At 36.7% G+C, this 15,014-nt stretch overlaps 1 protein-coding gene across 5 annotated transcripts in view; it reads right to left on the reverse strand.

The window, feature by feature from the left end:
* The window catches only part of LOC5575243 (NAD kinase 2, mitochondrial), a 58,201-nt gene that overhangs the window by 13,130 nt on the left and 30,057 nt on the right, over positions 1–15,014 (reverse strand). For all 5 annotated transcript variants that reach the window (XM_021841857.1, XM_021841855.1, XM_021841854.1 and 2 more), the window contains exons 3-4: positions 4,599–5,293; positions 3,571–3,970 (exon numbers count right to left, since the gene is read on the reverse strand). In XM_021841857.1, coding sequence (XP_021697549.1) covers positions 3,571–3,970; positions 4,599–5,293 — 1,095 coding nt within the window. The remainder of the gene's footprint in view (positions 1–3,570; positions 3,971–4,598; positions 5,294–15,014) is intronic.

The following is a 15,014-nucleotide window of genomic DNA, read 5'->3' on the forward strand; positions in this document are numbered from 1 at the left end:
TTGTCTACTTGTGGCACCTTGGGATAATTTTCCAAACTACTATGTTTCTGGGCGAATAGATCCCATTCAGCTGAACACTTTTGACGAAGATACCAAATTCAAGAGTTCGATTTTTTTCAGTCTCATCGCTGGACTGATATAAAAAAAATAATATTTGACCACTAGCGCCACCTTGTTAGTGTTTTCCGAACTAATATGGTTTTAGGCGAATAGGATTCAGTTGTTCAACATTGTTCATGACACAAACTTTGTATCTAATCACTTGACTAAGATATTCGCTAATAAAATCTTTGCCCACTTGCGCCATCTTGTGAGTGTTATAAGGTTTTATGTGACTAAGTATCATTCAGTTGTTCAACATTTTCGAAGACAACAATTTTGTATCTCATAACAGAACTGAGATGCAAGTAAATACAATATTTGCCCACTAGCAATCTAGTGAATGTTTTTCGAACTAATAAAATTTCGGGCGAATAGATCTCATTCAGTTAAACACATTTGTCCAAGACACCAATGTTGTATATCATCACTGAACTGAGATATAAGCAATCAAAATGTTCGACCATTAGCGCCATCTTTTGAGTGTTTTCCGAACAAATAAGATTTTAGGTGAGTAGTTCTCATTTAGTTGATCAACTTTATCGAAGACACCAATTTTGTATCTCATAACTGGACTAAGATATAAGCAAATAAAGTTTTGGCTCACTAGCGCCATCTTGGGAGTGTTTTCCGAATTTATAAGGTTCTATGTGAATAGGTATTATTTAGTTGTTCAACTTTGTCGAAGACACCATTTTTGTATCCCATAACTGGGCTAAGATACAAGCAAATAAAGTTTTGGCTCACTAGCGCCATCTTGGGAATGTTTTCGGAATTTATAAGGTTCTATGCAAATAGGTGATATTTAGTTGTTCAACTTTGTCGAAGACACCATTTTTGTATCTTATAACTAGGCTAAGATACAAGCAAATAAAGTTATTGCTCACTAGCGCCATCTTGGGAGTGTTTTCCGAATTTGAAAGGTTCTATGCGGATAGGTGATATTTAGTTGTTCAACTTTGTCGAAGACACCATTTTTGTATCTCATAACTGGGCTAAGATATAAGCAAATAAAGTTTTGGCTCACTAGTGCCATCTAGGGAATGTTTTCCGAATTAATAAGGTTCTATGCGAATAGGTGATATTTAGTTGTTCAACTTTGTCGAAGACACCATTTTTGTATCTTATAACTAGGCTAAGATACAAGCAAATAAAGTTATTGCTCACTAGCACCATCTTGGGAGTGTTTTCCGAATTTGTAAGGTTCTATGCGGATAGGTGATATTTAGTTGTTCAACTTTGTCGAAGACACCATTTTTGTATCTCATAACTGGGCTAAGATATAAGCAAATAAAGTTTTGGCTCACTAGCGCCATCTTGGGAATGAGTAGAGAGTGATCCTTTGACCGTGACGCTTGCTCCTGCGGGGGCGGGTGAAGCGGTCAGAATCGATCATGTTACGTGCGTAGTGCTGTGATGAAGTGTGTAGTATTTTGCGGTAAGCGCTGTGCGACGACGGAAGAAACAGCATTACATCCTGGTAAAATCATTCTTTATTATTATTTACTTACCTATTACCATATGAAACTAAATACGTGCCAGGGTCGAAAATTTAATTTTCGATTCGGGAAGTGTAAAAATATTTCAGATATCCATTTGATATCTGGGTGTTTTTATGCGGGGCTTACTGTATATGAAAATGACCTCAGAATGTGTGTGTATTTACTGCCATTCTTGAAATGGGTCGTTGGAATTTCAGTAGAGCTATCACCTTTCATCTCCTGGGCTAAAATTGTCTGCAGATATAAAGATATCGAAGGGTATCAATAAATACATGCATACAATTTTCTTCCATAAAAGCACTGCCGGTCAGTGGGAGGTGGATTGTACACACACACACACACACACACACACACACACTAGCGCCATCTTGGGAATGTTTTCGGAATTTATAAGGTTCTATGCGAATAGGTGATATTTAGTTGTTCAACTTTGTCGAAGACACCATTTTTGTATCTCATAACTGGGCTAAGATATAAGCAAATAAAGTTTTGGCTCACTAGTGCCATCTAGGGAATGTTTTCCGAATTAATAAGGTTCTATGCGAATAGGTGATATTTAGTTGTTCAACTTTGTCGAAGACACCATTTTTGTATCTTATAACTAGGCTAAGATACAAGCAAATAAAGTTATTGCTCACTAGCACCATCTTGGGAGTGTTTTCCGAATTTGTAAGGTTCTATGCGGATAGGTGATATTTAGTTGTTCAACTTTGTCGAAGACACCATTTTTGTATCTCATAACTGGGCTAAGATATAAGCAAATAAAGTTTTGGCTCACTAGCGCCATCTTGGGAATGTTTTCGGAATTTATAAGGTTCTATGCGAATAGGTGATATTTAGTTGTTCAACTTTGTCGAAGACACCATTTTTGTATCTCATAACTGGGCTAAGATATAAGCAAATAAAGTTTTGGCGCACTAGCGCCATCTTGGGAATGTTTTCCGAATTTGTAAGGTTCTATGCGAATAGGTATTTTTTAGTTGTTGAACTTTGTCGAAGACACCAATTTTGTATCTCATCGCTGGACTGAGATATAAACGAAGCAAATATTTGTACGCTGGAAAGTTATTTCATATGTTGCTTATATATGCGCCATTTGTTGGCGTATGTGCGCCACCTGGTGAGTTAGTTGTGAATTAAAATAGTTACCAAGTGGAAGTCAGCAGTCCTGTGATCAACTTTGCAGAAGACAGTTTTCTCCTAAACCTCTTTATTTTCAAGATATTTGCTCTACAAGTACTGTCCTATTTATAGGACGCTGGGCGTTCGGGGCTTCTGTCCTATTTTTAGGACGGTGGGCGGATATGGGTTAAAAAAAATGATGGAAATATTATTCTTCGATTCTTTGAAAAATCCTCTTAATAATCCTTATGTCCTAGTTCCAGTATGGTCTCATTTTGATTGGTAGAAATTATCAAAAGGATTTTCTTTAAAAACAATAGAATGAATGTGTGTATTTTCTTGGAAGATCTCCTGCATGAATCATTTGAAGATCTCCAACAACTGGAAAATAGGTAGAAATCTGGGAAGAAATTCTGGAATAGCCTATGGGAAAATGTTCAGAGTAATTCCAATGGCAATTAGTGGAAGTATAGCAGCGTTGAAGTGCTCAATGATTTTTGGAGAAATTTCTTTAAGCATCCTCCAAAAAATCGCAGAGATAATTGTTGAGATAATTGGTGGAGGAATCTCTAGAGGAATTTCTGGAGTGATCTCTGGAGAAGTCTCTGAAAGTATTCCAGGAGAATATGCTTCTGATGAATTATTGAATCTCTGGATTTTTCTCTGCAGCTTACAAAAAATCATGCACAATGTATCATTACAAGCAGCATAAATGAAATATCCACTTAAAAGATCAATTTGATTGACTTTACAGACTGGCGTTGAAATAGTGACAAAGTCTCTGAAACGAGACCTGATACAAGCCCTGAATATTGTGTTATCCGAGTAAGAACTGTTATCAACTCACTTGCATCAATGCACCTGGACTTGACTGTGATTTGCTTGGCAAATCCCCTCGATTCCAGTCCCTTGGGGTTGGGCCACACCCCCACGCAGATCTGCTCCCGTATCGAGTAGCACAGCCGCGGGTCGTCCGGCGGGTAGACCAGATTCTGATTGTACTCCTCGGACACTGCCGCCGGATCGATTCCCTCCAGCGCGCTGGACTTCGATCGCCGCTTGATGATCTCGATGAGGTCCTTTACGTTGTTCGTCGAGAGGCGATTCATGCTCGTTAGCCACGAGGTGGACCCGGTGCCCGTACTGACGCACAGCCCCGAACTCTTGGTTTTCGTAACCACGTCGGATTTGTCGATCCGTAGGTGAAGGTGGGAAACTCGCGCCGACAGCATTTCCCCTATGAAGACCTGGGACGGAAGAGAATAATTAGTGAAGTTCGTTGTGAGAAAAAGAACTTAAGCGGGCCGTTTGGTATAAGGTCGTTTGACATAACGATCATCGGACATAATGGACATTTGGCATAATGGGATAATATACATGTTCTTGATGAAACAATGTTAAGTCAAATATGATGAGTGTCTCGAAAATATATATATTTGTCTGATAAAAGATACCAAAAAAGCGACCAAAAAGTGACCAAAGATGATCCAAATTGAAACTGTACAAGAACCAAGAAAATAGAAGGATTCAAAAGAATCTAGAAGATTTTAGTTATTATAAAGATTTTAAAAGAATCTGGCCATACATGTCTAAATAAAAAAAAAATAACTAAGTGGACATTACTGATCGTTCTGTTCTATCTATCTTACATGAGTTTTTTTCTGGAATTTCATCAGAAACTAATTCAGATATTTGCCCATAGTTTTATTTTCAATGTTGCTTCAAAGACTTCAAGAGACTTTCGAGACCTTTCAATTAAAATATACACTTTTTGGAGAGCAGCATTAAAATAATGCTAGGACTTACTAGCCCTGCCTTACTCCAAATGGCTTTATACCAAACGACCCACGCCCAACATGAACCACGCACAGCTACCTCGTTCAACGCTAAGTACGGTAGAATTCTATTGTTGCTGCCCTCCTCGGAGCCATTGATCACGTCCTTGTGTTCCACCTGGGCCACGTTGTACTCATGTAGATCGATGGGCGGTGGCCGTTCCGTCGTAGTCGACCCTATCAGCGTTATCCGGATTCTCGATCGATGCATCCAATTGAAATCGCCGGAAATGATTCGTTTTACGGCTTCTTCTACGTTGCTGGAATAGTGCTTAGGAAGCATTAGCCTTCCCTCGGATCGCCTGGGGTCCGAATTGAATCCCACCACGGGCATCTTGGTCGGTCCGTTCAATATGAACGGACTGGCTCGGCCGGCTGCCAAAAGGAACGTTCCATCACCTCCGACTGGCACCAGCATGTCGGCCCATCGCAGCAGCTGCTTATTGATAGTTAGTCGTGTGACGACCTTCACCTCGATTCCTTGTTCGCGGAATGATTTCACCACCTCGGCCTCCACGTCCTTGTGCAGGTGGTGGTAGTATTTCATCGCATCGTAGTCCGAGCCACGGTTGCGAATTTTATGCTCCAGCCTTTCATCGCTGAGGGCCTGGTCCCGGGTTTTCTCGAACTCTAGTCGCGTTAGTTTCGACACAACCAATACTTTACGTAGCTTTGCCTTGGGGTTCGTTCCGAATGTGCGGGAAGTTACGACACCTTGGAGTACATTTTTGCAACCTGCGGATCAATGGAAATATTGAAGTTCGCAATTATTTTTTGGATCGATTATTTAAATTTATTTAAATAATGAAGTTTTGAAAGTATTCAAAAAATATTATATGAATTCTTAGAGATGCTCAACAAAACAAATCATCTAACGATTGTGTTGTTCATATATGGCCCTCTGTTAGTTTTCAACTTCTATTGATTTCTCTCGTCGCTCGCTTGCGATTCTATCCATCATATTCTTTCATTATATTCCTTGCTCCCTTCCACTTTGAGTAGTATCGCTTTCACCGATAAAAGCCAATAAAAGCTCATTATGATAAAGCGTATTATAATTTATATGGGTACTTCATACACATGAATGTTGGTTGGGAAATTCAAGAGACAATTATGCTTGTATGGGCATTACAGAAGAGCAGTCGTTCGTTCGTTCGTCTCTAATGAAAGTTTAAAACTTCACTATGAATTTCAAAATTCATTAGGCTATTTGTCTACTCGAAGTGCACACGGGATTGATTTGCCACTTTTGCCATTGGTCAGCAGTTAAATTTGGTAGAAAACATGTTTCTGAAATATAATGTCAAGTTATTTAGTGCACTAACAGCGCCAAAACAAAATGCCGTTTGTTTTGTGCCATAAGGCTGATACAAATATTAATTTTATTTTATGTCACCCCCCCCCCCCCTTCGAAAATACGAAAATTTTGAAGGGGAGAAAAAAAAAAGATTCATCATATTTTTGACATCAGTTAGCTTTTTTCAATTTACAAAGTAAAAAACAAGTAAAATAATGAACCAGAAGACGATTAAAAACAGTTTAACAACTATCATTAAAAGTAAAAATTCAAAAAAATAACTTTTTTTTTCATTTTTATTTTTTTGTTCCTTATTTATTTTTATCCCCCCCCCTCGTGCCTTCCAAGTGGTCTCGGACATAAAAGAAATTTAATATTTGTATCAGCCTAATTTGAAAATAATACAGTAGCATTTTCTAGTTGAATATACAATTTAGGGAAATCCCGGGAAAACCGAAAATATCCTGGGATTCGGATTTTTTTTTTGATCCCGAGATTCCCGGCACAAGACCCTCTAATTGAGTATGCCGATAACAATAATGTTCTATTATGTTTTACTGTTATTTCCACATAAAATTATTGTTTTGACTCAGATTCCGAACACTTAAAGCTAGTAGTGAGTTCACATGCGTTTGATATGCTTGAATTAGCATTTATTTGTAATCATTTTAATTTCTTGGCAAAATATAACTGTTGGGTGGGATGATAAAAATGTTTATTTAAACTATTAGAGTATTGTTTTCACGTAAATGTATGGAGCAACCTTTTGTCGAACACGGTGTTTATTCTGTCTCATAATCCGAACACCTGGATTCAAATTCCGAACAGCTCGAATAAATCATAATCAAACACATATTTTTTCTAGTTAGTTTTACTAACCTCGAACTAAAGAATCATTACAACTCATGCAATATAAAATAAATAAAAATACAATAGAATTGAATTGCAATTGACTACCATTTCATAGTAAGTTGGTGACATGTTTCAGCGAAACATTTCAACCAAATCCCCATACAAAAACCAAGTGTTCGGAATTTGAGACAAAACGGTATTAAGCAACGCTTGGCTTCAAATGCCGAAAACTACTTGCATTCTGTCTTATATTCCGAACACCTTGATTCAAATTCCGAAAAGCATGAATAATATCGCAAATAAATTCATCTAAGCTAGGCCTTGAACTACACATTTGTTACAATTTCAAGAGTTCAAATTACACTGTTCGACAAAAAAATTTTTTTGGCTGGATCAGGGACGCGGTTATATGGGTCTTGAAGTGCAAGAAAAGTGTAGAAAGAGGCCGTTTTCAAATGATTTGCAGCACCCCTGGATTAGTTTTTGACAAAGTTTGAATATTTTGCATTTTTCATCAAAAAAAGCGTAATAAGCAAAATATCAATATATTTTCAAATTCAATTATTCAACCATTCAATTAGTCAAATCAATATTTTTTAGCCCTAGATCGCTTCAGGGAAACGTGCACCATTTCAGAAGAATATTGGCATCATTTTTATACATGAATTTTGAATGTTAACGATCATTAAACAAGCATATGAGGATGTGCACCATATAAATACTACTTATTTTTCTATTCCACACATCTGGTTCATTATATAATAATTATTATAGGTTCAAGAAGACGCTTGATTAGGATTTAATTTTTTGCCCCATTTTATAAAGCAATGAGCAATGCAATCCAGTAACATTTGATTTCAACAAGGATACGAATACGGAAAATTGATGTGTATGTTATGTTTAAATGGGCTGGTCGGTCTAATAAACTCTTGGCAGTAATACAAAATTAGGTTGGACACTGACATGTAAGTGAGCTAGTCGGTTTATCAGGAGCCGATGGCGAAGTCTGTGAAAAATGTCATAATAATGTTATTTGCGATTTCCAAAGATTTTTAAAGGTACTCATTAAGAATAGATTACCTATCGTGAGGTCCATTTGTTATCAGAATATCCCTAGAAATTACAGACTAACGTAACCAATAATTCAGTAATCAACATTTCCACATTTTTTGTGACAACATTTTACAGCCAATCAGGCAGGCATGAGATCTTTTTGATTCAGTCTGTGCACAATACTAATCATTTGTGAAAACTGATTTAGTGGTAACATACCTACTTCTTACTTGTAAGACGATTCAATTTCTGGTTAAACCATTTCCGATTTTTTTGTTGGTTCCACATTTTACAGATTTTTCGGCAATTTTAATCAAACTTTCAAATGAAGCGTTAGTTTCTTGTTCAATGGGATGTTTTCTTCAAATGGGTTTAGTTGTAAGCATATTGGAAACATAAAGAAGTCGACCATTAAGGTAAATTTTAAACTCGTCTCTCATATAAGGACAAACGTGTCCATTTATGAGCCCCCATTCCCATATCCTCGAAACGAGTAAAAATGCTTTTCAATTAAGTGAACTATTTATCCATACATTTGTGATAAACAATTTTGCGAAACTTCACGTAATTTCTATTTTTCTTTCTTTAAACAAGAAGACATAGAAAAACAAGGTTTTTTACTCATTTTGAATATATCGCAATTATTTGTGAAATTCATTCCAAATCTCAAAACTGAAAGTTTGATTAAAATTGCCAAAACACATGTGAAATTTAGAACCAAAAAATAAAAAAAATATCGGTAATGGTTTAACCAGAAATTGTTTCATCTTACAAGTAAGAAGCAGGCATGTTACCACTAAATCAATTTTCACAAATGATTAGTATTGTGCGCAGACTGAATCAAAAAGAGCTCATGCCTGCTTGAGCGGCTTTCGCAAAAAATGTGATAATGTTGATTACTAAATTATTTGTTGCTATTTTATGTTATTCTGTAATTTTCCTAGGGATATTCCGAGGAGAATGAATGTCACGATAAGTAAACAATTATTAATGAGTACCTATCGAAATATTTAGAAATTGCAAATAACAATGTTATCACATTTTTTTACAGACATCGTCTCCTGATAAACCGACTAGCGCATGTAAGACCACTTACATGTCAGTGTCCAACCTATATAAATTTTGTATTTCTGCTGAGAGTTTATTAGACCAACCAGCCCATATATTCACATCACATCACATCACAGACACACCAATTTTCCGTAGTCGTATCCTTGTTGAACTCAAATGTTACTGGATTGCATTGCTCATTGCTTTATAAAATGGAGCAAAAAATTAAATCCTAATCAAGCGTCTTCTTGAACCTATAATATTTATTATATAATGAACCAGCTGTGTGGAATAGAAAAATAAGTAGTATTTATATGGTGCACATCCTCATATGCTTGTTTAATGATCGTTAACATTCCAAATTCATATATAAAAATGATGCCAATATTCTTCTGAAATGGTGCACGTTTCCCTGAAGCGATCTAGGGCTAAAAAATATTGATTTGACTAATTGAATGGTTGAATAATTGAAATTGAAAATATATTGATATTTTGCTTATTACGCTGTTTTTGATGAAAAATGCAAAATATTCAAACTTTGTCAAAAACTAATCCAGGGGTGCTGCAAATCATTTGCAAACGGCCTCTTTCTACACTTTTCTTGCACTTCAAGACCCATATAACCGCGTTCCTGATCCAGCCAAAAAAAATTTTTTGTCGAACAGTGTTAGCGTTAAAGGCATAAACATAAATGACCGTCATTTCCTGCAAATTTATTGACATACCGTTTTGTCTCAAATTCCGAACAGACTCATATTCCGAACACTCGGTTTTTGTATGGCGATTTGGTTGAAATGTTTCGTTGAAATATGTCACCAAATAACAAGAAAATGGCTGTCAATTGCAATTCAATTTTAACCTTTCCAATATAATTTTTACCGCGGGAGTAGTGATGAGTCTCGAGTTCGAGACCAGTAGAACAAGCTCAGATAAATTTATTTGCGAAATTATTCATTTGAATACGATTTATTCGTGCTGTTCGGAATTTGAATCAAGGTGTTCGGAATATGAGACAACATAAGCACAGTGTTCGGCATTTGAACCAAAATGTTGTTCCATACTTTTACAAAAAAAAAAACACTACTAAAACTAATTAAATTAACATTATTATTGGTACACCACACAGCTAACAGTTTGGCTTTGCGAAGAAATCAAAATTTACACAAATATCAGCCAATTTATACCAATCAGATGCATTTGAAGTCACTGTTGGCCTTAAGTGTTTGGAATATGATATGTACATATGCTAATTAAATGTAGCTTCACGTTTTACTTGCAACATTGGCGTTAAATTTCATAGAGGAATGCTTGTAGGATTATCTGAAAGCAGGAGGAGTTTATAAAGGGAACCTTGAGGTAAGGCTAAGTAGCTCGTCATTCTTTTTGGCAATCATGTTGATTTCGCATCTCACTATTTCAAAGTGATAAAACTTAGCCCTCATGATTAATATTGATTAGCAAAAGTATCACAATAAGCGCTTACATGCAGTAAGTGTGCTAATACTTTTTCAGCTGTGTCGACCACGCGTGCGAATTTCGATGGCGGCCTACCGTTTTGATTCGAAACCCGGACAGCTTCAAATTCCGGACACTCTACTTTGTATGGGAAAGATTTCACTCGAAATGTTTCAAAATGCGCCGTCAAAAAGTTCCCAATTTGAATGATGATTTTTATAAACATTTTACATAGCAATCCAAGAAAATTTACAATGTTCAACTAGTTTTGACGTTTTTCTTACTCTTTTTATCAATGATTCGATTATTCTGATTGTGTTTTTCAAGAGCTGTCCGGAATTCGAAACAAAGTGTCCGGAATATGAAGCGAAAGTGTGATTGTGTCCGGAATAAAAATCATGAAGAGGCCGAACATTTTTATCGATTAAAGTGAATTAAAGATGTGGAATCCGAATCTTCGCCCACCATTCGAAATTAAAGTATTTGCAAGGCCTGATTACGCTAAAGTTTTGTACAGAACGATTCAATTTATATGTGTAGTGATTAGTTGTACTTCACTGAAGCCTTAAGTGTCCGTAATATGAATCAAAACGGTACTTCGCCTCAATCTCTGAGTAATTTTTTGGAACAATACCTGTGAAAATTATTGGATGTATCAGTGAATTTCCATTTCCTGGCAGATTTATGACATACAGTAAAACCTCCATGAGTCGATGTTCCATTACTCGATATCGACTCATGGAACCGTACTAAATTCAAAATTTCATGGTTACTATGATGGCCCCTCAAACAGCATTCCAAGTCATTTCTGTTCCAATACTCGATATTTCCATGAGTCGATGGTCCCTTCAGATATCGACTCATGGAGGTTTGACTGTATTTCAACGAAACATTTTAAGCAAATCGCGATACACCGAGTGTTCGGAATATGAGTCTGTTCGGAATTTGAGACAAAACGGTATGTCAATAAATTTGAGTGAATCGAATGTCTAAAAAATTTGAAATAAATTCACCAGAGGCGTCCCTAATTTACTACCTGTGCAACAATAAGACACATTTTTTTTAATTTGGTTAATAACGGCTATTCAAACGGTAAATTGGTGATTAACTGGATTTTGCACGTTTCAGCCACAAAACATATCAGAAATAACAAAATGTATCAATGTGCAAATAGGTATTCTTTCATTTAGTAAGATGATTGTGCTTCTTTTCCCCGAATGTCGGTTCCCCGAATGACCCGTTTCCCCGAATGCCATTTCCCCGAATGACCCGTTTCCCCGAAAAGTGGAACAGTTCAAATTGGCGCAATTATAGTTTTCAGTGGCCGGATGATGAATTAGAAAGAACGATAAGCAATCAAAAGAAGGAGGTATTTGGTCATTCTTGGATATACCCATGTTGCCAAAAAATGCTGACAAGGTAAGGTCACGATGGTGTTACACGGGGTTTTCAAACGGACTATTTTTTTTAGATTCTACATGTCGAAATATGAAAAACCCTAAAGCCTTTCGGGTGATGGATCAGTCGTGTAGCCAGGAGGGGCTCTGAAAGGGTCGATTTTGTACGAATATAATATTATTGAGTCGTTTGGAAATTTGTCAAAAAGATTTTTCTCAGTATTTAGTACGATAGTTATGAACAGAACTGACATTAATGTATGTTTATACTGTATTTTTATGCCATTGGCTTAACCCGTATAGGCCTGAGCGAAAGCAAAAATACTAAAACCATCACCGCTCAGCGAATTCTTATTGGATTCAAATGATTTTTTGGCACACATATCTAGTTTCTAGAAGTGGCCAGAGAAACTCGTAAATATTAATGTGGCCGGAGTTATTCTGGTGGGTCACTGGGTCAGGTCGGGTAAAAAAGGGCTATTTTTTGGGACAAGCCAAGTTATCTTTATTTATTTGCAATGAACATCATTTAATTTTACATAAATCATCAAGATCTGATATTCATTATATAATAACATTATAAATGAAGAGTTTTGGACCGTTTCGAATATATCGGATGTGGCCACTTGGACTTAATGCCCGGAAGATCCGGTTATAGGTTTCAATTCTCGAAAAGTAGAAATCAAACATAATTATGCAGTGAAATGCATTCCCATAAGCTTGGCACAGATGTTTATATACAAATAGGCCACTTTATCGTAAATTTGAGGCGTCCTGGGGACCCGAAAATGGTCATTTGTAGGATCAATCAAATACAGGACTCATAGTTATCCAATTCAATCATTTCTCAAAAGGTTTACACTGATGCAATTTTCTTAAAACTCCATGATATAGTGGCCACATTAGAGCCGATTCCGGAAATTATCTGTGACTTGAAATTTGCCTAACTCCAGGGGCACTAACACACAGTACCCTTTTCACCCGACCTAACCCACCGGAATAACTCCGGCCATAGGAATATTTCCGCGTTCCTCTGGCCACTTCTTGAAACTAGATATGTGTGCCAGTATACTGACAAAAAACATTTGAATCCTTTCACAATTCGCTGAGCGGTGAGGGTCTTAGTATTTGTGATTTCACTCAGGCCTATACGGGTTAACTAACATGGAATATGAACACCAAAACAAATTTGGTTTTATTAGAATAGTATACCAATAAGAAACCCATCCCGATTGGGCTTATGGCATGGAAAAAATACATTTTAAACATACATTAATATCAATTCTTTTCCATACCATCATAATAAATACTAAAAAAAATATTTTTGTCAAATTTCCAATTAGCTTAATAATATATTAAACTTACAAAATTTTCCCTTATAGAGGCCCTCCTGGCTACACCACTGGTCCATCATCCGAAAGGCTTTGGGGTTTTTCATATTTCGACATGTAGAATCTAAAAAAAAAGTAGTCCGGTTGAAAACCCCGTGTAACACCATCGTGACCTTCCCTTGTGAGGACGGTAAAACTCGTAAGAACCTCTAATCAAATAAAGAAGGCTGCATATCAGATGACCAGTAGGTTCATTACCCTAAAATGTATAAAGATATGACAATTATGAGTTCCAAAAACTTTTCGGGGAAGTGGGTTATTCGGGGAAACGGGATATTAGAGGAACTGACATTCGGGGAACTGGCGTTCGGGGAACCGACATTCGAGGAAAAGTAGCACAACCTAGTAAGATAACTTCACTTTTCGATATCTTTTTGCAATTCCCTGGTACTTTTTACTTGACTTGAAAATGTTTTCAGCTACATATAAATCTCGCGTATCCGGCAGAAATTTAGGAAAAAAAATGATTTTCACGGTCCCCAGGCATTGCAACTAATATGTGAATATGTGTATATTGTGCTCTACAAGAAAAATTAACTGAAAATGTTGAAATACTGACTACACATATCAATGGTTGCTGTTCCGTGATTGACCGAAGTCAGTGAAAATGCACAAAGAATCAACTAGAAGATCGGCTGGGATTGGCCATAATCTTCTTCAATGTGCATAATTCAGTGCCTCTATTTATACAGGGTCAATAACGGCGCCGGCCACGTCCTTGCAGTCAGGTGGGATTGGGGGAAGGAATGTTAGTGTGTAACCTTTGCTTTTTGGAGACCGTGTTTGCCTCTGCATCTCCACAAAGGTTACTGGGAGGGATGTTTGTTAATTGGAAGGATCGTTGGGTCACAGGATTCACTTTGATAAGCGATTAGACCATGATAAATAATGATTTGTGAGATATATACATGCTTATTTGTAAATATAATATTTTCATTTGATATGAACAATTTCAATGTAGTGGAAAATTATGCCGACACTTGAGGTGACGAACCATTCAAAGTTTGTTGAACAAATACCTAAATGTAACATTCCTACAGCTGTCAGGACGAAAGCATGTGTTATTATATTTTACTTATTTAAAAAGAAACAAAAAACTTGATTGGTTGGAACATCATAGAACACTCTTATTCTTATGCCGACACTTACAGTGGCGAACCATCCAAAGTTTGTTGAATAAAGTGAACTTTTCGCAAGTCTAAACTTGTAGTGTCGAACCATTCAAAGTTTTTTTTTTTAATTACAAAAATAAAGGTAAAAATGGGTGTTCTGAAAATAAAAAAAAATGTGAAACATAAATAATTCATGAATCAGAGTTTGTGTCGACACTCACAGTGACGAACAATTCATAGTTTGTTGAAAATTCATATTTACGTCCCACAATTGTAACGATTAAATGTGCAGTCATACATATTTTATAGATTAGAAATAGTAGCATGAAACGAGCTCACCAATTGATCCTTTATCCTTCACTGTGCAGCCACAATCCACTCTCAGCCTTACTCGGTTGCTCGGCTATATAAAAGCACTCAGAAAAAAAAGCGCGCGACCCGAAAAGGAAAAAAAACTTGGCTTTCTTGACGCACTGCCCAGCAGCAAGCGTCAAGGTCAAAGGATCAAAAAGAACTAACCGATCACGCCACTTTTTCACTTACTAGACCGACGCGCGACATGTTTGATTCTGCCTCCGTAGCTCGCCCTCGTAGGAGCAAGCGTCAAGGTCGATAGATCAAACAGAACTCTGCGCCATACCGCCGCGCTGGATGTGATTTAAAAAGTGCGTCACAATACTTGAATTGTATGAATGCAGCGTAAGACCAAATCGCGAATGATTTGTACACCATCCACTTCGGGACCTGACAATTCCGTTAGAAAGGTTAATCCTTCTTTAAAAAACAACATAAACCCCAAAATAAATTAAAGCGAAAACAGATGAGGAATCTTCTATTATTAAAATATAT

The sequence above is a fragment of the Aedes aegypti genome, chromosome 2, assembly GCF_002204515.2.
Source record: "Aedes aegypti strain LVP_AGWG chromosome 2, AaegL5.0 Primary Assembly, whole genome shotgun sequence".
Classification (NCBI taxonomy): domain Eukaryota; kingdom Metazoa; phylum Arthropoda; class Insecta; order Diptera; family Culicidae; genus Aedes; species Aedes aegypti.